The following is a 22900-nucleotide window of genomic DNA, read 5'->3' as shown; positions in this document are numbered from 1 at the left end:
ATGCTATGGATAATGGCAGGTTTGTAGGTGTACTATTTTTAGATTTCAGTGCAGCATTTGATTTAGTGGATCATGAAATTATTTTGACAAAATTAATGCATTATGGTTTTAAGGAGGTAGCATTGAATTGGGTACAGTCATATCTAACTGACAGGAAACAGTCCACCTATATCAATGGTTAATTTTCTTCCCCTAATGTGTTAAACTGTGGAATACCGCAGGGCAGCTGCCTTGGGCCACTTCTCTACTTAATATACACCAATGACCTTCCCTATGCCTTGGTTGAAACTCAAGCTACTATATTTGCAGATGATACTACAATTTATGCAGCAAGACAATTGGTTCAACAGGTACAGCAAGCTTTGCAAGGAGATTTGGAGATTATCAGGAAATGGGAATTGCTTTAAACCAAAGTTATGTTGGTCTGTTCAACTAGGAAAAGGCCAAAACAGCATGGGATACAATTAAGTATGGGAGGAGTACAACTTGAAGAAGTGGCAGAAACCAAACTACTGGGAGTGCAGCTAGACAACTGCTTATTGTCTCAAATAACTAAGTTATGTTAAAAAAATATTAAAACATCATGCATAATCAGAAGGATAGCTAAATATTTACCAGGGAAAATCCTTCAGCAAATAACACAGGCATTGGTTGAGTCTAGTGAACTATTGTTCGGTGGTCTGGGGAAATGCATCATCTAGTGAAGTTAGGAGGCTGCAGAATGCACAGAATAAAGCAGCAAGAATTGTTTTAAGGCGGAGATATGGTTCTTCTGTTGCAGTCATGTGCAGTGTTCTTGGTTGGTCATCAATCGACAAGATAATTGAAAAAAACATGCTTATCTTATTTTATAATATACATCATTTAAAACAATTTAAATATAGTATATAGAAATGTTGTGGGACTATAGTAGATGAAGAATCAATATTTTTTTAGATTGAGTATTTATTGGGTCATTATGCTAGTGTATTATGTATGTTTGTAATAGTGTGTTATATGTGAAAGTGTGTTTGTATTTTTTTCTTGTTTATTTTAGTAAATACTTTCTTAACACTTATTTTTCTTAACTGCATGGTTGGCTCGTAAGTAAGCATTTCACTGTAAGGTCTACCTACACCTGTTGTATTCGGCACATGTGAAAAATAACATTTGATTTGGATGGAAGTGTCTGGGAACGAAAATGGGCGTAATGGGTCTTACACGGCGTGTGCCACCCTTCAGAGCCCTTTATAAAGCACATGTTTATAATAATATTCAACATGCTATATCACACAGTTATTCCACATTTATGAACATTCTATAAAGCATGACAATCGGTTATAGATGTAACACATTTATTTAGTGTTTATGAAGGCATTATGAAGGCTTTATGAAGGCTTTATGAAGTCTTTATAGGCTGAAGATCATTTGAAGCGGGACTGAAACAATATGTGGTGTACACCCAATGTACTTTCCCTTTAGGAGCTAGTATTGATTTTGTAACATATGTTGTGATTCTCACCAAATATTGTTGTCTTCTCACACTATTCAAACCCCACAATGGAATAAACAGTGTATGAAGCTTTCTTAGCCTATAGATCACATATGGCAATAATCTGAACATCGTGTTGCTACAAAACTTCACATATATGTTCACCCTTGACAATCGCTAATCAATATCCAAAAACAGCACACCTGCACATCATGATATTCTCTCTTTTGTGGCACTAACGTGAAGGTTTATGGTAGGGAAAATGGTGTTGCAGTAGCCTAGTGTGTAGTGTGGGAATATTTACAAGCAAACATGGAGAGCTTTGTGTTCACATTGCTCTAAAAAAAGGAACCAGACCGCGAAATTCAAGCGAAACAAACTCAGTTCGGTTAGCTTCGGGGGCTCTTATGAGGGGTCTGAGTTCCTTTGGAGAATTCACACTTCAAAAAAAATGAAGTGAACCACACTGAATTAAAAAGATTTGGCTGAAAGGGACCAAGGGTGAAAACACCCCAAAGAAGTGACACTTCTGGTAACACTTCAAGCCAAAAGTATAATGAATTATTATATATAATAATATTATTCAACATATATAATAAGTTTATAATCACCTAGACAATTTTTCTATGGCCTCAAAATATTTGGTAATAACTCAAGATTGTTGTGAGATAAAATGTAAGAGATTATGAGGGGGTCTTAGCAGAAGTTTATGTGAAGTCTTGAAAAATGCCTTTGGACTGCATTGTACATCATTAGACCTGTTGGATTTAAGTTAGAATAGCATTGTATGGTTTGAGTCAGCACAATAGCATGAAAAGGATATGTAGGACTGTCTTGCTTCCATTTATTGTATAACATTTTCTCCTACTAATGAGCATCAACTGTATGAACCGTCATCAAACAAAATAAACAGCTGTGCAGCTCTGGAGGAGGGATCACCCTATACATTGACAGTAACATCAGGCACAAACGACTACGTGACCTTGAGGACAATTGTTGTGAGTGCCTTTGGCTGTGGACGAAACTCTCAGGCCTGAACTGTATTATAACATATATAATTTACATCCCACCCCCAACTTCTAAAGAGGCGAGGTCTCAAGGGCGGTGCTTGGACCATATGCAACACAAATACACCCTCCCAGGTGATTCTGGGTGACACAAACAGATTCAAGCATGGTTTTCTTTGTTCTAGGTATGGCACTAACCAAGTGGTAACAAACTCTACATGTGGAGCTAATCAGCTAAACTCCATATTTACCATCAAGAAAGACCTATACTCCAAAGCCAAGCATCTACCACTGAGGTGAGTCGGATCACCAGACCATATTGTGGTCAGCAGGTGAATGGCCTAAATCACCAGCTCAGTACATCTACAAACAACACCGTACATCTGACAACCTAAGTGCTCTCTCCATGGCACTAAATATAGATAGTTTCACATCAGTCTAAACAGCAAAACACTGCCAAGAGCAGACAGATGAACTTAACTCTCTCCTAAAAAATTACTCTCAATAGTAATCTCTCCATCAAAAAAAGTTAACTGACCACCAGAGACAAGCAATGGATGACCACACACACAGACTCAGCCTCAGCTCATCCAGACAGAAAGCCTTTCACAGTCAAGACAAAGCAGAATACAAGACGCTTCAGCAGAATGTTGCAGCTCTAGTGAAAAATGCCAAGAAAGAGTACTTCCAGGCAGAAGTTCAACAGCTGAAGTCGTCTAACTTTGCTGGCTAATACAAATCATAGAAAAGCTTGATTGGTGCAAGAGAGACTAGAGAAAACCTTTCAGCCCTCAATCAACAGGATTCTCAGAGGGAATGTGACATTCTCAGTGCCCACTTTCCTCTGTATGGGAAGGTACAACATGCATGATCCCTGAAATTGAGGCTGTTGAAAATAAGCTTACTGTTCCCCCAGCTTCAACATTGGCCAGATCAAAACCCATCTGAAGCAACTGAATGGGCAGAAGTCTGCAGGCCTGACGAGATTCCTCCCTGGTTCCTAAAACGTACTGTATGGAGCTTGCACCAGTACTGTGCGATATCTTCAACATCTATGGAACACAGCTACCTCCCCCTCTCAATGGATAAAGTCCATCATCTGTGCTGTGCCTAAAAAGAGCAACCTCATCTTCCTCGAAGACTACAGGCAAATCTCTCTCCTCAGCTCCATGGGAAAAATCTATGAGCGGCTGAACACAACATGCTGTAGAAGGAGACTGCTCCGAACATCAACTCCTCACAACATGGATTTGTGAAGAACAGGTCAACAGTGTTTGCTCTGGCACAATGCATCAAATGAAGTGCCAAAGCAGGATGTTTATGCAACTTTCATTAACTTTTCCAGAGCATTTGACACCCTAAACCATAGCCATCTCCTACTCACTCTAGTGGAGCATGGGGTGACCCGCTCACTATGGATCACTATCAAGATCGAACTGGACAACCACAAGCAGACGGTGAGGTCGAGAACATGCCTTTCTAACTCACAGCCAGTCCCAGCTGGAGTGCCCCAGGGTGGAGTGCTCTCTCACCTACATGTTTGTGCTATGCATGATCACCATAGACTCCAGCCTCCCAAAGAGCATCCATCCTGTCAAGTAGGCTGATGACCTCACATTCACAGATTTTGCTCCCTGGCAAGCTACCTGGCCAAATACATGCAGCAGTATATGCAGTGGCCCAATGGGGAAAACCAACTGCCTGTATGTGAACGAAAAGAAAACCAAGGATATTGGCATCAGCTTCAGAAGGGCTGTCATGTATCTTTTACATGTGTTTTATATTGTATTGACATTGCATTGTATGTATGTTTCTGCATATATACCAAGATGTTCAAATAAACCTAAACCTAAAGAGCTCTCAATCAAAACTTTCCCAGCTGCCTTTCCTTGCATTTCCCTCTCACAAAATATGTTTTAAGCAGCATGATGTATGCATATTTCTTATTTTGCAAGATAAGTTTCTATTTCAAACTTACATTTATATTTCTACTCACTGTATGTGAAATAGCAATTGACATTCTCCTTGGCTTAGTGTTTTTACAAATGCCTGAAGCTTTGCTGTAAATGTTCTTCAACACATTGTTAACTGTATTTTCCCATGCTGCTATAGCTATGTTTCCATTTTAAAAAACAAACACAGTTTAAACCAACATGGCAGCTAGAACAGCTCATAGGATACATAAAACATCACAACAGCTTTGAATGTTGGAGATACCAATACGCTGCATTCAATTTAGAACAATGTTACACTGCTGCTCTTAGAAACCAGTATCATACTGCTGTGTGACAAGGTTTTAACGGAGCAATGTAAGTGAGCGGTGTTTGTTCCCTTGCATCAATGGAGGGAGACTTCATAAACCCTTCAGCGGCACTGTGACCCTTAAAGCATTCAGTGTGACAAGGGACATCCCTGGCAGGTGTCTACATACATTTATAGGAATGCATTGTTTCTGATACTCTAAATGGTTGAGAGATCATTGCAGTGTTCGTTAGGCACCAAATTGAAGAAAGGGGGCAGAGACAACTGGTCCAATAAGAAACACTCATTTCTGTTTCCTGCTTTAAAGTATTTTGCTACGGTGATCCCTACTGAACATGAACCACGGTAAGCCTGAATTGATCAAATCCATTGTTTGTTAAAAAAACTGCTGTAAAATCCGTGTGGAGTTAAATTGAGAATCTGTTCTATAAACATTTGAAATAAATATTGCAGATCACAGTGAACCCTGTGACAGACTACAGGGCCAGTTCAAGGTGGCACTGTTTTCATTTGAACACGACATGATGGAGTACTTGATAATGTCACTGTTGTAATAACACTGGAGCATAGATATTGGTTCACTTTTCGTCACATTTGAATGTCACGTGACTTGAGAAAGTCTGGACATTTGTGCGTTGAGGTCCTTCCAAAGGGTTTGGAACCCATCCCAACGTCTTAAGCTTTGCATAATCTCCATCATATTGAATCTAGTTAACAAATTCTCGCAAAGTTCATTCTTTGAAAAATACTGCCAGTCCCCAAAAAAACATTTTGAATGGAAAACCAACATCCTATTGGTTATTCTCACCGTCATTGATGCATTTATATACACCAATCAAATATCCTCCGATATCCTCGTCATCTCACATTTGCTTTCTTGTATCCTTCTTTATATTCTTCAGTTTCCTTCCCTCAATTGTTAGATTGTCCGTGCCAACATTTTAGCAGGCTCAACCGAGGGCTAAGAGGCAAGGAGGTTACCGTCATCGCTGTGGCCGTAGAGGTCTGCCAGCTTCTTGAATCGCGGCCCCCAGTCGCTGAGGTAGTCGTAGTTCTGCTCCGAGTCCGTGCTCAGGGAATCCAGCGAGCTGAGGGACTCTGCGGCCGAGCCACTACCCTCGAAGGCATATGTCTGCAGCGAGTCGTAGGGTGGTGCCGACGCGTCTACGTCGGCCTCCTTCAGCCGGTCCCAAATAAAGTCGCGGAAGATGCCATTGTCTGGCGGTGGCCGGGAAGACAAGAAGAGGCTGGGCACTTCCGGGGTGACGTCACGGCGGGTCTTGCCACCGCTCTCACGGACCAGTTTCAGGTTGCGGAGAGCGACCATGTCAAAGGCCTCTGTGTCCTCCTCGCCGCCGCCCTCGTCGTCGTAGCGCACAATGTTCTCGCGCACGTCACGCTCCTCGTCCAGGATCAGGGGCTCTTTCTTCCTCCGTCGCATGGTGACGATCAACAGGACAAGCACTGTGTTGAGAGACAGAGAGGGACAGTCACCATCACCATCAACAAAGGGCAGAGGATCAAGATAGCTGAGGGTTAATCATTAGTAGACAAAGTAAAAATGGTCTGTCAATAAATATCATGGTGGAGACATTCTTTGTCAAACCTTGAGCCAAGATGGACAAAACGACAGAGGCATCACATGTCCAGGACCACTGTGGACTTTTTACAGTACAGAACATTTATGCTATATTAGAAAATATATATTTCATAATTTTGGGTCATAGTCCAAAACATACTGGTAATGATAGGGAAACCCTGTCTGCCACCTGTGTGGCATTAGGCCCCCTAAACACATCAACACAACCGTTGGAGGCAAGCTTAGCTCCGAGGAACAATTTGATGGGTAGAGCGATAAAGAGCCAGTGGGGGTGGAGAAAGGAATGGATTCGATTGATAAAGAGCCAGTGGGGGTGGAGAAAGGAATGGAGTCGATTGATAAAGAGCCAGTGGGGGTGGAGAAAGGAATGGAGTCGATTGATAAAGAGCCAGTGGGGGTGGAGAAAGGAATGGAGTCGATTGATAAAGAGCCAGTGGGGGTGGAGAAAGGAATGGAGTCGATTGATAAAGAGCCAGTGGGGAGGGAGAAAGGAATGGAGTCGATTGATAAAGAGCCAGTGGGGGTGGAGAAAGGAATGGAGTCGATTGATAAAGAGCCAGTGGGGGTGGAGAAAGGAATGGAGTCGATTGATAAAGAGCCAGTGAGGGTGGAGAAAGGAATGGAGTCGATTGACAAAGAGCCAGTGGGGGTGGAGAAAGGAATGGAGTCGATTGATAAAGAGCCAGTGGGGGTGGAGAAAGGAATGGAGTCGATTGATAAAGAGCCAGTGGGGGTGGAGAAAGGAATGGAGTCGATTGATAAAGAGCCAGTGGGGGTGGAGAAAGGAATGGAGTCGATTGATAAAGAGCCAGTGGGGAGGGAGAAAGGAATGGAGTCGATTGATAAAGAGCCAGTGGGGGTGGAGAAAGGAATGGAGTCGATTGATAAAGAGCCAGTGGGGGTGGAGAAAGGAATGGAGTCGATTGATAAAGAGCCAGTGAGGGTGGAGAAAGGAATGGAGTCGATTGACAAAGAGCCAGTGGGGGTGGAGAAAGGAATGGAGTCGATTGATAAAGAGCCAGTGGGGGTGGAGAAAGGAATGGAGTCGATTGATAAAGAGCCAGTGGGGGTGGAGAAAGGAATGGAGTCGATTGATAAAGAGCCAGTGGGGGTGGAGAAAGGAATGGAGTCGATTGATAAAGAGCCAGTGGGGGTGGAGAAAGGAATGGAGTTGATTGATAAAGAGCGATACTATCTGTATTACATTTATTGCAATAGGCCCATGTTATTCATTGTGTTTTCAGCCAAGGCATATAAGACACCCTCGTTGTATTTTCCCCACCTTTAGCCTGAAGAGTATACTCTTGTCTGAGACTACAGTTTTGGTATTGTCTGGAAAATTACATTTAAGATGGGGGCAGATGATCCGCTACATTCGTTTTATTAATAGCTTCAACTGATGAGGTTTTAATCACTTGTACTGCAGTGCTGAGAACAGCTAGCTGTTCATCGAGTGTGGTGCTATCTGGAAAAGGTGTTACTCATTACAGTCCTGAGTTAAAGTTATTTCCGGTGGAATTCAAGTTGATTTAAGGTTATTTCAGGTTGAATTCAGATCTTGACAAATCAAAAAGATCTCTATCGACCTTAAATGGACTCCTTTGAGGTATTCGCAAATTACTTCATGAGATTTTCAAGATTTATACTTTTTAAATATGTAATTGGCCTGGTCATGTTGTTAGAATGTAAACAACACAGAGATAAACACACAGACATGAGCACAGAGATTTGGAGTGGCCAAATATGCTGTAAATATCAGGGTTTAACAGTGGTGCGATCCCAAATGACACCCTAAGCCCTTTAGAGTGCACTACTTTTGGTAAGAGCCCTATGGGCCTTGGTCAAAAGAAGTGAACTTAACAGGTAATAGTTGGCTGCTCCCACAAGTTGCTTACCCTGGGCATCCTTTTTATGGGCACAGCATATGCCTATCTGAGCAATAAAACAGGATTATATGCCAGTCATAAAGCAGCCGCCCCTAAAAGCAAACGAACCCAAGTGCAGCCCCCAAACCATGTCAAGGTTCGACCTCTCTCTTTCTATATACTTGATGGACCATTTCTGTGCCATCTTTTGACATGCTAGAAAAGTTTTATCCTAAAATTGAATAGATTCTAAAACAATATAAACCAACATCCTCACAATATTCTAAAAGCAAAGTTTGAGGGACCATAAGCTCTATCAATTTCAAGGGCAAGTTGAAAGTACTGACCAACACACTACCTGAAAGACTAATATACTATGCTGTGCTGAACACCCCATTGCTGAGCACCTGACTACGTGGGCTGTGTGCATATAGACCCTATGACATAAATCTCCCCTCCTTTAACTCAGCACACACAAACATTCACAGATACACACACACACACACACACACAGAATAAATATCACACATTCACGGACACACCCACATACAACATCACTGTGTGTCACACACACACACTCACACACTTGTTACATACAAACACACCAACATACACATCTCCGTCAAATACACTCCCCGAGACACAGTCACAGTCCACCCATCAGGTTAGTGACTGCCTGACAGAATCCCCTCCTCTCCCGCTTTGGATCTATACTCCCAGGGTTGAAAATAACCTCTGTCGCTGCAGAGTGAGTGAGCAAAGCAGGGGAGGCAAATGTCTAATAATTCATCCATCAGCGCTGCCACCGCCAGGCTGAAATATGGAAGCCGACCAGACCATACCTCATCCCCAGGCATGATGCCATTCCCTGGGCTAGACAAGCACGGTGGAGGCAGTAGCGGATTTAGGCACATGAGCAGCATCTTGCCAGGGGCAGCATGGAGCGCCCAAACAATTATTTTTATTAATAATAATATTCCGAATGGTGACATTTGCCCAATCGGTTTTCTCTCGCTCATTTGAACGTCATGTCAATGATATCATGTCACCTTGTGGGACTGTGGGTCAATTAACCTTGTCGGAATGGGCGCCCTGATTCTAGTTTGTGAGCTAGGCAGGCAACTGCCTGGGAAGGTCTCCCTAACAGAAGTACGAGAATGGGAGGTGGCGGGGGTAGGTTGACCTCAGGTCTCCCCAGTGGAAGCCCGAGGTAGGGGGAGTGGGGGAATCTATCAAATAGCGCACCTATAACTTTGTACAGTACTAATGCAATTGGTTGTGCAATTTAGTTTGTGTGTTTCTTGTTTGAAGTGCAATAGTGTAATAATCAGGTTCTCTTCTTTATAAGTGTGTTATAGGATTTGTGAAATTGAGTTTTATTTGTGTGTTTGTTGTTAGCAATACGGTAATAGTGTAATAATTCAATTCTCTTTTTTTATTTGTATTTATATACTACAATTTGTTTCAGAGGCAGTAGGGATGACCAGGGATGTTGTCTTGACAAGTGTCTTAATTGGGGAAAAAATCGTTACTTTCGAAATGTAAAAAGTACTTTTGGGTGTCAGGGAAAATGTATGGCGTAGGAATGTAGTGGAGTAAAAGTAGTCAAAAAAATAAATAGTAAAGTAAAATACATATACATATAACCCCAAAAACGACTTATGTAGTACTTTAAAACACTGTCTAGGGGTTCTGGGTAAGTTTAGGGTTGTCTTTGTTACTTCTTTTTTTATATTTATGAGTCTTATTTTTGTATTTATAGAGTTTTGTTATGTATTTTTTTTTGTTAGTAATATTTATTTGTGTTCCAAAAGTCAGTTAGTGCAGAATTATATTTGGGGGGGGGGGGGGTTCGTCCCAGGGAGACATACAAGCCTGAACCAGGGGGGGGGATATTTTGTTTAAAGTGCTCCATGTCAGCAATGAGCATGTCTGGTTTCTGGTTTCTATATCCTCTTAATGTTAATTGAGCTTCCATGCATGAGCATAGGTTAACTGGATGTCTGATTGTCTGAGCTCACCATAAATTGAGATTCTCAGTTACAGTAGTCAGCGAGATAGTTGATGAGTTAGTCAATGATATTTCCTCACAGTATTTGAAAAATCTTTACAACACTCTCCCCCTAGATTACCACCAGGACTGGCCCTGAAAGAGCTAAATGTCATGCTCTCATATATCCAGTGGAAATAGCCTACCTGAACAGATATTTCTTTGCGCAAAGACAGCTGTGTCTGTCCGGAGCTCCCTGGTGGTAAACTCTGAGGGCCAGGAATAGGTTCGTTGATACAATGTTGCAAGTGTCATGACTCTCCTGACTGAGGATCCAAGGCCTCAGATCAGATTTGAAAATGGCCGACGATGACCAGACTGTCACGCCCTGGCCTTAGTATTCTGTGTTTTCTTTATTATTTTGGTTAGGCCAGGGTGTGACATGGGTGATTATGTGTTTGTCTTGTCTAGGGGTTTTGTAGATTGATGGGGTTGTGTTCAGTGTAGTATTCTAGGTAAGTCTATGGTTGCCTAGAGTGGTTCTCAATCAGAGGCAGGTGTTTATCGTTGTCTCTGATTGGGAACCATATTTAGGCAGCCATGTTCTTTGGGTATTTCGTGGGTGATTCCTGTCTCTGTGTTTTGCACCAGTTAGGACTGTTTCGGTTTTTCCACGGTTTCTTGTTTTGTATAGTGTTCAAGTTATCATCTTTATTAAAGATGTTCAACCATAACCACGCTGCATTTTGGTCCTCCTCTCCTTCCCAGGAAGAAAACCGTAACACAGACTCCTCTCACCCACAGAAGAGGAAAGGGGGGGAGGGGGCTGAGACAGGTTTGACAGCTTAATTAAGACTTTGTCTTAAATTAGGGAGGAAGGGAATCTCCCTCCTTCTGTTCAGTATCATTCAAAGGAATGCCTTTGTCCCCCAGAAGACTTTTGCCGCCAAAACCATAACACCCGAAAGTGAATACTGGAACAATATTTCTAAGATAGGAATGGTCAGTGGGTATCTAAAGAATAATCATGTCATATTGCTTGTCATTTTGTGACGTTATTAAAAACTGTATGAACTAAATACTGTAACTTAGGAAGGAAAACCTCTTTGGCTGTCAAGTTTCCATCCAATAAATTGTGAATACAATATTAAGAACGATTAAACTATTTTTGTTACGATAGGAATGTGATTTTGGTTTTCTAATGAGTTTATGGCTTTTCATGTCCATGTCCATGTTGCACATTAAGTAGCCACGCCCCGAATGAGGTCAGAAGAGCGTGTCAGTATGATGCAACCTCCCTTTCCGACCAGAGTGCTTAAAAGGACTCGCTAAGAATTAAGATACCAGAAGACGTGAGACCATAGTCCACACTTTGAAATGGTTGGAAACTCTCAACACTAAATGAGAAGATAACCTCACCTACCAGACCAAAACATTGCTAGGTTGCTACTGACCTGTAAAGTGGTCGGGAGCTGAAACCTGAATAATTCATTCATGCCAGAAAACATGTAGCTGTGGCTACATGGCTGAAAATGGTTAGGACTTTGAATCTCCACACGAGGTGAAGAAGATTAGATCTTAACATTGCCATTCTGCAGGCTGGAAGTGGTCCTAGAACTTTGACTAAAGACATGGAGGTGGGAAGGACAAAATCCCATCTCAGACAATCACAGAGTATCTGATATATGTGAACACTCCACTACAAGACCAAGACAACTAAGAAGAAGGAAATTGTGACCTCTGGTGGACAATCAGAGCCTTACACTGAAGCGGGACACTACAACCCATAGATGGATTGATTGGTTTCAACAGAGAGACGACGAACAAAGACATCTACACGTAAATACATTCATGATCTCTTACCCAAACGGGAGGTGGTTCGTGTGCAGAGTAAATTATTACTTTGAGGGTAGTTTCCAAATGTATCAACGATAAGTTTGACTCTCTCTTTGTCTGTCCATCTCCCTATCTACCCCTCCCTCTTGTGGTAACCAAGCAGGCATGCTGCTGTTAGTCGGCTAGGGACTTTTTCTCGTGTGTTAAGTGTTATTTACTAGTTAGCTAGTAAATAAATAATTAAACAGATTTTGTGTAGTGCTGAATCACAAGTAAAGCTGGGGTTCTTGCATATCCAAGGAGTAGGCGGCTTTCAGAATGAGACTGATATGAGGCGATTAATAAGTGACTGTTATCGATATATAAGTTATATATCTTTTCGAGTTTAATTCGATGGTAACTCTATAAACATCTTCTTCCGTGGTGCCCCAAATTCCGAACGAGTTAATTGTGGCATGATTCATTTATTGGGTAACAATTAAATATAGTTAGTTGATTCGATAAATAATAGACACATCACAAGTTCACAAGCAATAGCTTACCAGATCTTCATATATACAGTCATTGGGCTGGACCTAGTAAGACAGATAGAAAGGGAGGCAGAAAGGCTAGGTATCTATAGAGAGATGAAATAACCTGCATTTTCATCAGGATTTGTTCAGGATTTATATATTTTTATTTAGTCTACAAAATAAGTTACAGTACTATCCCTACATTGGCCTAGGCAATCTCTCATTTCTTTAGCCGCTAATGGTTCACGGGGAATCAATGTGTCCATATGGCAAAGGCTGGTGCTCTCGTATTAGTGGGATTTAAGGAGCAGGCCTTTATTATTTTCAGTTTTATTATATATATTTTTTTACCCCTTTTTCTCCCCAATTTCGTGATATCCTATTGTAGTTATAGTGTTGTCATATCGCTTCAACTCGGTAGAGGCGAAAGGTCGAGAGCCATGCGTCCTCTGAAACAAAGTCCTGCCAAGTCGCACTGCTTCTTGACACACTGCTTGTTTAACCCGGAAGCCAGCTGCACCAATGTGTCGTAAAAAACACAGTTCAACTGGCGACCGTGTCAGCGTGCATGAACCCGGCCCGCCACAGGAGTCGCTAGAGCGCAATGGGACTAGGACATCCCAGCCAGCCAAACCCTCCCCTAAGATAACCTGGAAGACTCTGGGCGACCCGGGCGAGAATGTACAAAGCTGTCATCAAGGCAAAGGGTGGCTACTTTGAAGAATCTCAGACATGAGACATATTTTGATTTGTTTAACACTTTTTTTTGTGTGTGTAATTTCATAGTTTTGATGTCTTCACTATTATTATACAATGTTCAAAAATAGTCTAAATAAAGAAAAGCCCTGGAATGAGTAGGTGTGTCCAAACTCTTGACTGGGACATTTTTGTCTTCAATTTATCAGGGGGTCAACAGCACCCCCATCACCTCTACTTCCTGCGGCTATGCTTAGAATTGATCATAATAACAATATTAATTGCCTGGTGATAGATATGTAACTCACCTTTATTATTTTCAGTTTTATTATATATATTTTTTTACCCCTTTTTCTCCCCAATTTCGTGATATCCTATTGTAGTTATAGTGTTGTCATATCGCTTCAACTCGGTAGAGGCGAAAGGTCGAGAGCCATGCGTCCTCTGAAACAAAGTCCTGCCAAGTCGCACTGCTTCTTGACACACTGCTTGTTTAACCCGGAAGCCAGCTGCACCAATGTGTCGTAAAAAACACAGTTCAACTGGCGACCGTGTCAGCGTGCATGAACCCGGCCCGCCACAGGAGTCGCTAGAGCGCAATGGGACTAGGACATCCCAGCCAGCCAAACCCTCCCCTAAGATAACCTGGAAGACTCTGGGCGACCCGGGCGAGAATGTACAAAGCTGTCATCAAGGCAAAGGGTGGCTACTTTGAAGAATCTCAGACATGAGACATATTTTGATTTGTTTAACACTTTTTTTTGTGTGTGTAATTTCATAGTTTTGATGTCTTCACTATTATTATACAATGTTCAAAAATAGTCTAAATAAAGAAAAGCCCTGGAATGAGTAGGTGTGTCCAAACTCTTGACTGGGACATTTTTGTCTTCAATTTATCAGGGGGTCAACAGCACCCCCATCACCTCTACTTCCTGCGGCTATGCTTAGAATTGATCATAATAACAATATTAATTGCCTGGTGATAGATATGTAACTCACCCAAAAACTACAAAATGTTGTGTTGGATTTCTGCTGTTCAACATGTTGGGTATGCAACATTGCATGACAGATAGACACTCAGGGGAGTTTTAATGCACATGCTAACCTTGGCTGTAGTCCAGTCCAGGTAAAAATCTGAATTAAATTAGGGGCCCTGGATTTATTACAATTTTTGTGGAATTAGATGGTTTGCCAGCGGCTGATTGAATGTTGTCCATATTTGGAATTGTAATAACTGATTAATTGCCTCTGGCGCAATGGGTTTGCGGTCTTGGCGGGTTAGTCGTAATTTGGCATCTACCTTTGATGTTCCTCAAAGTCATGTACACTGTAGCGAGCTGAGCCAGTTCAAAAGTAAAAAGGCAGAGGCTGAAACAGTTCCGGGACCAAGGTATGCTAAAAAAAGATACCAAAACTAACTGGGTATTTCAGTAAGCCAGCTTCCAGTTCCTCTCAACAAAGTTCAACAGCCACTGCCGCCAATGATGATGAGCTATCATCAGCAACAACAGCAACTGGGCTAGCTGCTAGCCTGGATCATGTGCACCAGCTCCCAATCTCACCGCCAGCAGTTGACCAGACAGCAGAGGAGCAAGATGAGCCTACTGGTGAGGCAACAACTTTCTAAACAAGCCTCATTCTCACTATATCAGCTGCTATACAGGAGGACCAGGACCATCACACTATGCCACCGCCAGCAGCAGCCACCACAACTAGCCTGGTAGCAGAGAAGAGCATGCACAAGAAACCTCCAACTGCCCCTGCCACATGTGCCACAGGTCCCCTCATTGGGTCAACAGCTGCTGTCAGCGAGGAGGACTCCTACACCACTGACCCAGCTCGTTGGGGTAAACTTGATGACAGTGTGCGTACTTACTGGGCTAAAAAGGGACCCGAATTGTGCCAGAAAAGAAACGCTGACATATCAGCATCAGTACAAACACCAGAAACAACACTTTTAAAAAGCCCATTTCAGAATGGTGAAAATGTGCCCAGGGAATGGCTTTTGTACTCTCTCTCGAAAGGTAGTTTATTTTGTTTTGCTTGCTGACTTCTTGGGGACAAGAACTGTGGACTGCCATATTCAAAGCGATTTGGCAGTATTGGTTACAGTGATTGGAAACACAAGAACGACTGCTTATTTGAGCATGAAGGATCTGAATGGCATAGAATAACAAAAAAATTGCTAGCCTACTTCAGGGGTCATAGTGAAACATTAGGGCGTTCTGACAATATAAATGATTTGGGTATGGTAATGAGCAAGTGTGATCCTTTGTTAAAAGCACATATAGAGAAATGCATAAATGCCGGCAAAGGAAATCCCTCTTACCTCTGTAGGGATTGTCCCCAAGATGGCGTAGCAGTAGGTCGTCCTGTCCTGTCGTGTCCCTGTATATATCGTTTATTTTTCGTTTTTTACATATTTTCTCCACATATCTCTTTGAAAACATCTTGCTAAACCCTAAGCTTCCAAATACTCTCCTGCAACCCGACTCACCCAATGTAGCTATTTTTCCTAAAGTATTTATATTTACTTCGGGACCCCTCAACTGAAGCTAGCCAGCTAACCAGCGGGTATGCTAGCGGTCTCCAGCTAACCGGTCATCAGCTAACCTGTAGTTCGGAAAGCTCTCGCCTGTTCGTACAACGCGACTTTAACCAGAGCACAACGGACCTATTTATTTTTCATCCCCGGATTCCCACCGCAAACGGAACATCTTTCAGCTGGATTTTTCAGCAACTAGCTATCTAGCTAAACCGCAACCTCGGATTACTCCTGGCTAGCGTTTCCACCCACTTAGCTTGAAGCTAGCCCGGCCGTAGCACCTGCGCTACCACCGTAGCATACTCCTGAGCTACAATACCCGGGCCCACGACCGGTCTACCGATGTCATCGCATGAAGAGGAATAAACAGACTCACCCCATCGCGACGTCCCCCAAAGGCTAACTCTCTAGCCCTCGCTATCTCCCTGCTTGCTAATTCAGCCTGCTAACTGCTAGCTTGTCCAGCTCCGGCCCGCTAACTACTACCTGGTCTAGCCCGGGCCTACAAACTGTTAGCTTGTTAGCACAGGCCTGCTAACCGCCTGAATCGCCGCGTCTCAAACGCTCACCGGACCCATATTTACTTTCTATCTCTTTTGACTTTTAATTTGTTTATACCTTCCGGAAACCTGCCTCACCCAATGTGATACGGAATCGCTATTATTTTTATTTTTATTTTTAGAACACACTCAAGAACCTCCAGAAGCTAACCAGCTAACTAGCTACAAGCTATTTAGTCATTGTTAGTTTTTTTTTAACCTAGATAACACTCGCCAGGCCAGCTTCCCTGCCCCATCCACCGCTGCCCCCTGGACACTGATCTCTTGGCTACATAGCTGATGCACGCTGGACTGTCCATTAATCACGGTACTCCATTCTGCTTGTTTGTTCTATCTGTTGGCCCCGTTGCCTAGTCTACGCCATTTTACCTGCTGTTGTTGTGCTAGCTGATTAGCTGTTGTCTCACCTACTGTTTTAGCTAGCTTTCCCAATTCAACACCTGTGATTACTGTATGCCTCGCTGTATGTCTCTCTCAAATGTCAATATGCCTTGTATACTGTTGTTCAGGTTAGTTATCATTGTTTTAGTTCACAATGGAGCCCCTAGTTCCACTCTTCACGCCCCTGATAACTCCTTTGTCCCACCTCCCACACATGCGGTGACCTCACCCATTACTACCAGCATGTCCAGAGATACAACCTCCCTCATCATCACCCAGTGCCTGGGCTTACCTCCGCTGTACCCGCACCCCACCATACCCCTGTCTGCGCATTATGCCCTGAATATATTCTACCATGCCCAGAAACCTGCTCCTCTTATTCTCTGTCCCCAACGCTCTAGGCGACCAGTTTTGATAGCCTTTAGCCGCACCCTCATACTACTCCTTCTCTGTTCCGCGGGTGATGTGGAGGTAAACCCAGGCCCTGCATGTCCCCAGGCACCCTCATTTGTTGACTTCTGTGATCGAAAAAGCCTTGGTTTCATGCATGTCAACATCAGAAGCCTCCTCCCTAAGTTTGTCTTACTCACTGCTTTAGCACACTCTGCTAACCCTGATGTCCTTGCTGTGTCTGAATCCTGGCTCAGGAAGGCCACCAAAAATTCAGAGATTTCCATACCCAACTATAACATCTTCCGTCAAGATAGAACTGCCAAAGGGGGCGGAGTTGCAGTTTACTGCAGAGATAGCCTGCAAAGTAATGTCATACTTTCCAGGTCCATACCCAAACAGTTCGAACTACTAATTTTGAAAATTACTCTCTCCAGAAATAAGTCTCTCACGGTTCCCACCTGCTACCGACCGCCCTCAGCTCCCAGCTGTGCCCTGGACACCATTTGTGAATTGATCGCCCCCCATCTAGCTTCAGAGTTTGTTCTGTTAGGTGACCTAAACTGGGATATGCTTAACACCTCGCCAGTCCTACAATCTAAGCTAGATGCCCTCAATCTCACACAAATCATCAAGGAACCCACCAGGTACAACCCTAACTCTGTAAACAAGGGCACCCTCATAGACGTCATCCTGACCAACTGGCCCTCCAAATACACCTCCGCTGTCTTCAACCAGGATCTCAGCGATCACTGCCTCATTGCCTGTATCCGCTACGGAGCCGCAGTCAAACGACCACCCCTCATCACTGTCAAACGCTCCCTAAAACACTTCTGTGAGCAGGCCTTTCTAATCGACCTGGCCCGGGTATCCTGGAAGGACATTGACCTCATCCCGTCAGTTGAGGATGCCTGGTCATTCTTCAAAAGTAACTTCCTCACCATTTTAGATAAGCATGCTCCGTTCAAAAAATGCAGAACTAAGAACAGATACAGCCCTTGGTTCACCCCAGACCTGACTGCCCTCGACCAGCACAAAAACATCCTGTGGCGGACTGCAATAGCATCGAATAGTCCCCGTGATATGCAACTGTTCAGGGAAGTCCGGAACCAATACACGCAGTCAGTCAGGAAAGCTAAGGCCAGCTTCTTCAGGCAGAAGTTTGCATCCTGTAGCTCCAACTCCAAAAAGTTCTGGGACACCGTGAAGTCCATGGAGAACAAGAGCACCTCCTCCCAGCTGCCCACTGCACTGAGGCTAGGTAACACGGTCACCACTGATAAATCCATGATTATCGAAAACTTCAATAAGCATTTCTCAACGGCTGGCCATGCCTTCCGCCTGGCTACTTCAACCTCGGCCAACAGTTCCGCCCCCCCCGCAGCTCCTCGCCCAAGCCTCTCCAGGTTCTCCTTTAACCAAATCCAGATAGCAGATGTTCTGAAAGAGCTGCAAAACCTGGACCCGTACAAATCAGCTGGGCTTGACAATCTGGACCCTCTATTTCTGAAACTATCTGCCACCATTGTCGCAACCCCTATTACCAGCCTGTTCAACCTCTCTTTCATATCGTCTGAGATCCCCAAGGATTGGAAAGCTGCCACAGTCATCCCCCTCTTCAAAGGGGGAGACACCCTGGACCCAAACTGTTACAGACCTATATCCATCCTGCCCTGCCTATCTAAGGTCTTCGAAAGCCAAGTCAACAAACAGGTCACTGACCATCTCGAATCCCACCGCACCTTCTCCGCTGTGCAATCTGGTTTCCGAGCCGGTCATGGGTGCACCTCAGCCACACTCAAGGTACTCAACGATATCATAACCGCCATCGATAAAAGACAGTACTGTGCAGCCGTCTTCATCGACCTTGCCAAGGCTTTCGACTCTGTCAATCACCATATTCTTATCGGCAGACTCAGGAGCCTCGGTTTTTCGGATGACTGCCTTGCCTGGTTCACCAATTACTTTGCAGACAGAGTTCAGTGCGTCAAATCGGAGGGCATGCTGTCTGGTCCTCTGGCAGTCTCTATGGGGGTGCCACAGGGTTCAATTCTCGGGCCGACTCTTTTCTCTGTGTATATCAATGATGTTGCTCTTGCTGCGGGCGATTCCCTGATCCACCTCTACGCAGACGACACCATTCTATATACCTTCGGCCCGTCTTTGGACACTGTGCTATCTAACCTCCAAACAAGCTTCAATGCCATACAACACTCCTTCCGTGGCCTCCAACTGCTCTTAAACGCTAGTAAAACCAAATGCATGCTTTTCAACCGGTCGCTGCCTGCACCCGCATGCCCGACTAGCATCACCACCCTGGATGGTTCCGACCTAGAATATGTGGACGTCTATAAGTACCTAGGTGTCTGGCTAGACTGCAAACTCTCCTTCCAGACTCATATCAAACATCTCCAATCGAAAATCAAATCAAGAGTCGGCTTTCTATTCCGCAACAAAGCCTCCTTCACTCACGCCGCCAAGCTTACCCTAGTAAAACTGACTATCCTACCGATCCTCGACTTCGGCGATGTCATCTACAAAATGGCTTCCAACACTCTACTCAGCAAACTGGATGCAGTCTATCACGGTGCCATCCGTTTCGTCACTAAAGCACCTTATACCACCCACCACTGCGACTTGTATGCTCTAGTCGGCTGGCCCTCGCTACATATTCGTCGCCAGACCCACTGGCTCCAGGTCATCTACAAGTCCATGCTAGGTAAAGCTCCGCCTTATCTCAGCTCACTGGTCACGATGGCAACACCCATCCGTAGCACGCGCTCCAGCAGGTGTATCTCACTGATCATCCCTAAAGCCAACACCTCATTTGGCCGCCTTTCATTCCAGTACTCTGCTGCCTGTGACTGGAACGAATTGCAAAAATCGCTGAAGTTGGAGACTTTTATCTCCCTCACCAACTTCAAACATCAGCTATCTGAGCAGCTAACCGATCGCTGCAGCTGTACATAGTCTATTGGTAAATAGCCCACCCTTTTTCACCTACCTCATCCCCATACTGTTTTTATTTATTTACTTTTCTGCTCTTTTGCACACCAATATCTCTACCTGTACATGACCATCTGATCATTCATCACTCCAGTGTTAATCTGCAAAATTGTAATTATTTGCCTACCTCCTCATGCCTTTTGCACACATTGTATATAGACTCCCCCTTTGGTTTCTACTGTGTTATTGACTTGTTAATTGTTTACTACATGTGTAACTCTTTGTTGTCTGCTCACACTGCTATGCTTTATCTTGGCCAGGTCGCAGTTGCAAATGAGAACTTGTTCTCAACTAGCCTACCTGGTTAAATAAAGGTGAAATAAAAAAAATAAAATAAAAAAATCTGCAAGGCATTTATTGAACTGATGGGACAGAAGGTGGTGATTGAAATGATCAGTCAATTAAAGACATTGAAATACTTTTCAATCAGTGTGGATTCCACTCCAAATGTTGCATGTAGACCAACTTACATTCATCATGTGGTATGAGCATTTTCTCCGATTTCTGCCCACTACTAGCCATACAGGAGAAGCCCTTTGGAATTCAGTGAAACTGTTTCATGAGAGATGGACATTGACAACTGAAGATGACAATGTTATGATAATGCAATATGTCAGGAGTCTACAAAGATCTTCAGTAGCACCTGAGAGAGATTACCCTTTGTTTGAGTGGGTACCATGTGCTGCCCACACCCTCAATTTGGTGGTTTTAACTGTTGGGTTGAGACGGAGGAGTTCTTCACCTTAGTACATCATCTTTTTAATTATCGCTCAAAAGCCGTTTCATGCTGGCAGACAATTACTGTGGGGTTACAGCCAAAAGTAAATAAATTAATTGAGACTGAAGACTCTCTAATACATGGTGGTCAGCACAAGCAACTAGCGGACTGTGTCTGAACTATACTTTATACAGGCGTCTCCAAACAAAATATCTGACGCGACTAACCAGCATTTCACTTCTAGTGATGAAGCCAGGGAGTTAAACAAGAAATGTAGAAACTTGAGATGTTTTCTAGAAGCGTGGCAGACGGTATCTCTTGTCTGACATGACCATACGTTCATCATATACTATCTAATATACCATTGTAAAGAAACCTTCAGGAGTATTGTTCTGTAATTTTTTTGTTCTACTATCCAATTTGCACACAGTAAATACAGATAAATGAATTTGTACAAGCGCTGAACAGAAAATAATAAAGTTTGGCACAAAAATATATGACATGAATGAGGACTTCCTTTGTGTTTGTGAGCATGGGTGCTTGAATACCGGTACTAATCTAACACGTGTCAAATTAACTGACGGTTGAATGCATGTTATTATATAGTGATTATGAACGTGTCACAAGGACCCTGTGCACTCATTTAACTGTTGTGTCACAAATTGCATGCGACAGGCCTCACTTAAGGCCTTGATTTAGCAACATGGCAGTTTTGCCGAAAGATGAATGGGCGAGATGTGCGGTAGATCAATTGAACATTATGGCCAATTTTTCATATTTGAACTGAGAAAATAATCCATCATGCAAAATCAATGAGACTACAAGCAGAATATTTAGTGCTGGGCCCCGTTCTCATCGACAGTGGCTCCCTCTCCTCTCCTCTGTCTACAGTGGGTAAAATGACTGTATTAAATAAATAATTTAAATTCTGAGTTATATTGTACGCTCAAAATAATTTGAAAGTTGTATTATTTTATACTAATACAATTTCCCAGAGAAATAGATTTTGTTAAACAAGTAATAAACAAATCTTAAAAGTGATGGGATCATAATTATTGACACCCCTGTTTCAACACCTTTCAATACCTCACCTTGCGAGGATAACGACGCAGCCTTTTTTAAAGTGTTTTATGAGTTTGGAGGGATCTTAGACCCTTGGGAGGGATCTTAGACCATTTGGAACAGATTGGGAGGGATCTTAGACCATTCCTCCATACAGAATCCTTCCAGATTCTTGATATCCTTCGTCTGCGCTTATGGACTGCCCTTTTCAATTCAAACCACAGGTTTCCAATGGGTTTCAAGTCTGGAGACTGAGATGGCCATTGCAAAATGTTGATTTTGAGGCCAATTAACCATTTCTTTGTAGATTTTTCATGTGTGCTTGGGGTTATTGTCTGGCTGCCTGACCATGCTGTACTGAAATGAATTGATGCACATTCAGATGTTAATGTACTGCGTCATCATAATCCATCTTGAAGAGTACAAGCCTTCTGAGCAGTACTGATACATTTTTGCAATCCATACAATCTTGAAACAATTAAATCATTATCCACTATCCAATACATTATCATTTACATGGTATTTGCTGAGTCAAGCGACCTCCGATGTACTTCAGCTGAATTGGTGCCAGTCAACACTCGCCGATCACCACAATTACAGACTATGTCAGCCAGAATGAGACACAGACACTGTCAATAATAGATTACTTTATGGTCATCAATATGTTGGCTGCCTAAAAATGTTAGATGTGAATTATCACTGAGGTGTAATGCAGCCTGGTTTCATAGACTAGATGTAACATAGTAAACATAAATCAGGGACACTCAAATCAGTATAATATGTTACGTTTGGAACAGTTACATAAGACAGAAGGACACTTAAGGCAAAAACAAATGGGAAGGGAAGGTATATATCGGGAACGTCCAGCAACCCAAAAGTTGCGTGTTCAAATCTCATCAAGGACCATTTTTAGCAACTTTTCAACTACTTACTACTTTTTAGCTACTTGCAACTACTTTGCATGTTAACTAACCCTTCCACAAACCCTTACCTTAACCT

At 43.1% G+C, this 22900-nt stretch overlaps 1 protein-coding gene across 1 annotated transcript in view; it reads right to left on the bottom strand.

Moving 5' to 3' along the window:
- Positions 1-1176: 1176 nt before the first annotated feature.
- Positions 1177-22900, bottom strand: part of cdh7a (cadherin 7a) — a 155308-nt gene continuing 133584 nt past the window's right edge. Inside the window, exon 12 of the mRNA XM_031810424.1 lies at positions 1177-6204. Coding sequence (XP_031666284.1) covers positions 5702-6204 — 503 coding nt within the window. The 3' untranslated portion in view covers positions 1177-5701. The remainder of the gene's footprint in view (positions 6205-22900) is intronic.

This window comes from Oncorhynchus kisutch, linkage group LG30 (assembly GCF_002021735.2).
Source record: "Oncorhynchus kisutch isolate 150728-3 linkage group LG30, Okis_V2, whole genome shotgun sequence".
Taxonomy (NCBI): Eukaryota; Metazoa; Chordata; class Actinopteri; order Salmoniformes; family Salmonidae; genus Oncorhynchus; species Oncorhynchus kisutch.
This window is presented reverse-complemented; position numbering and strand designations above follow the sequence as displayed.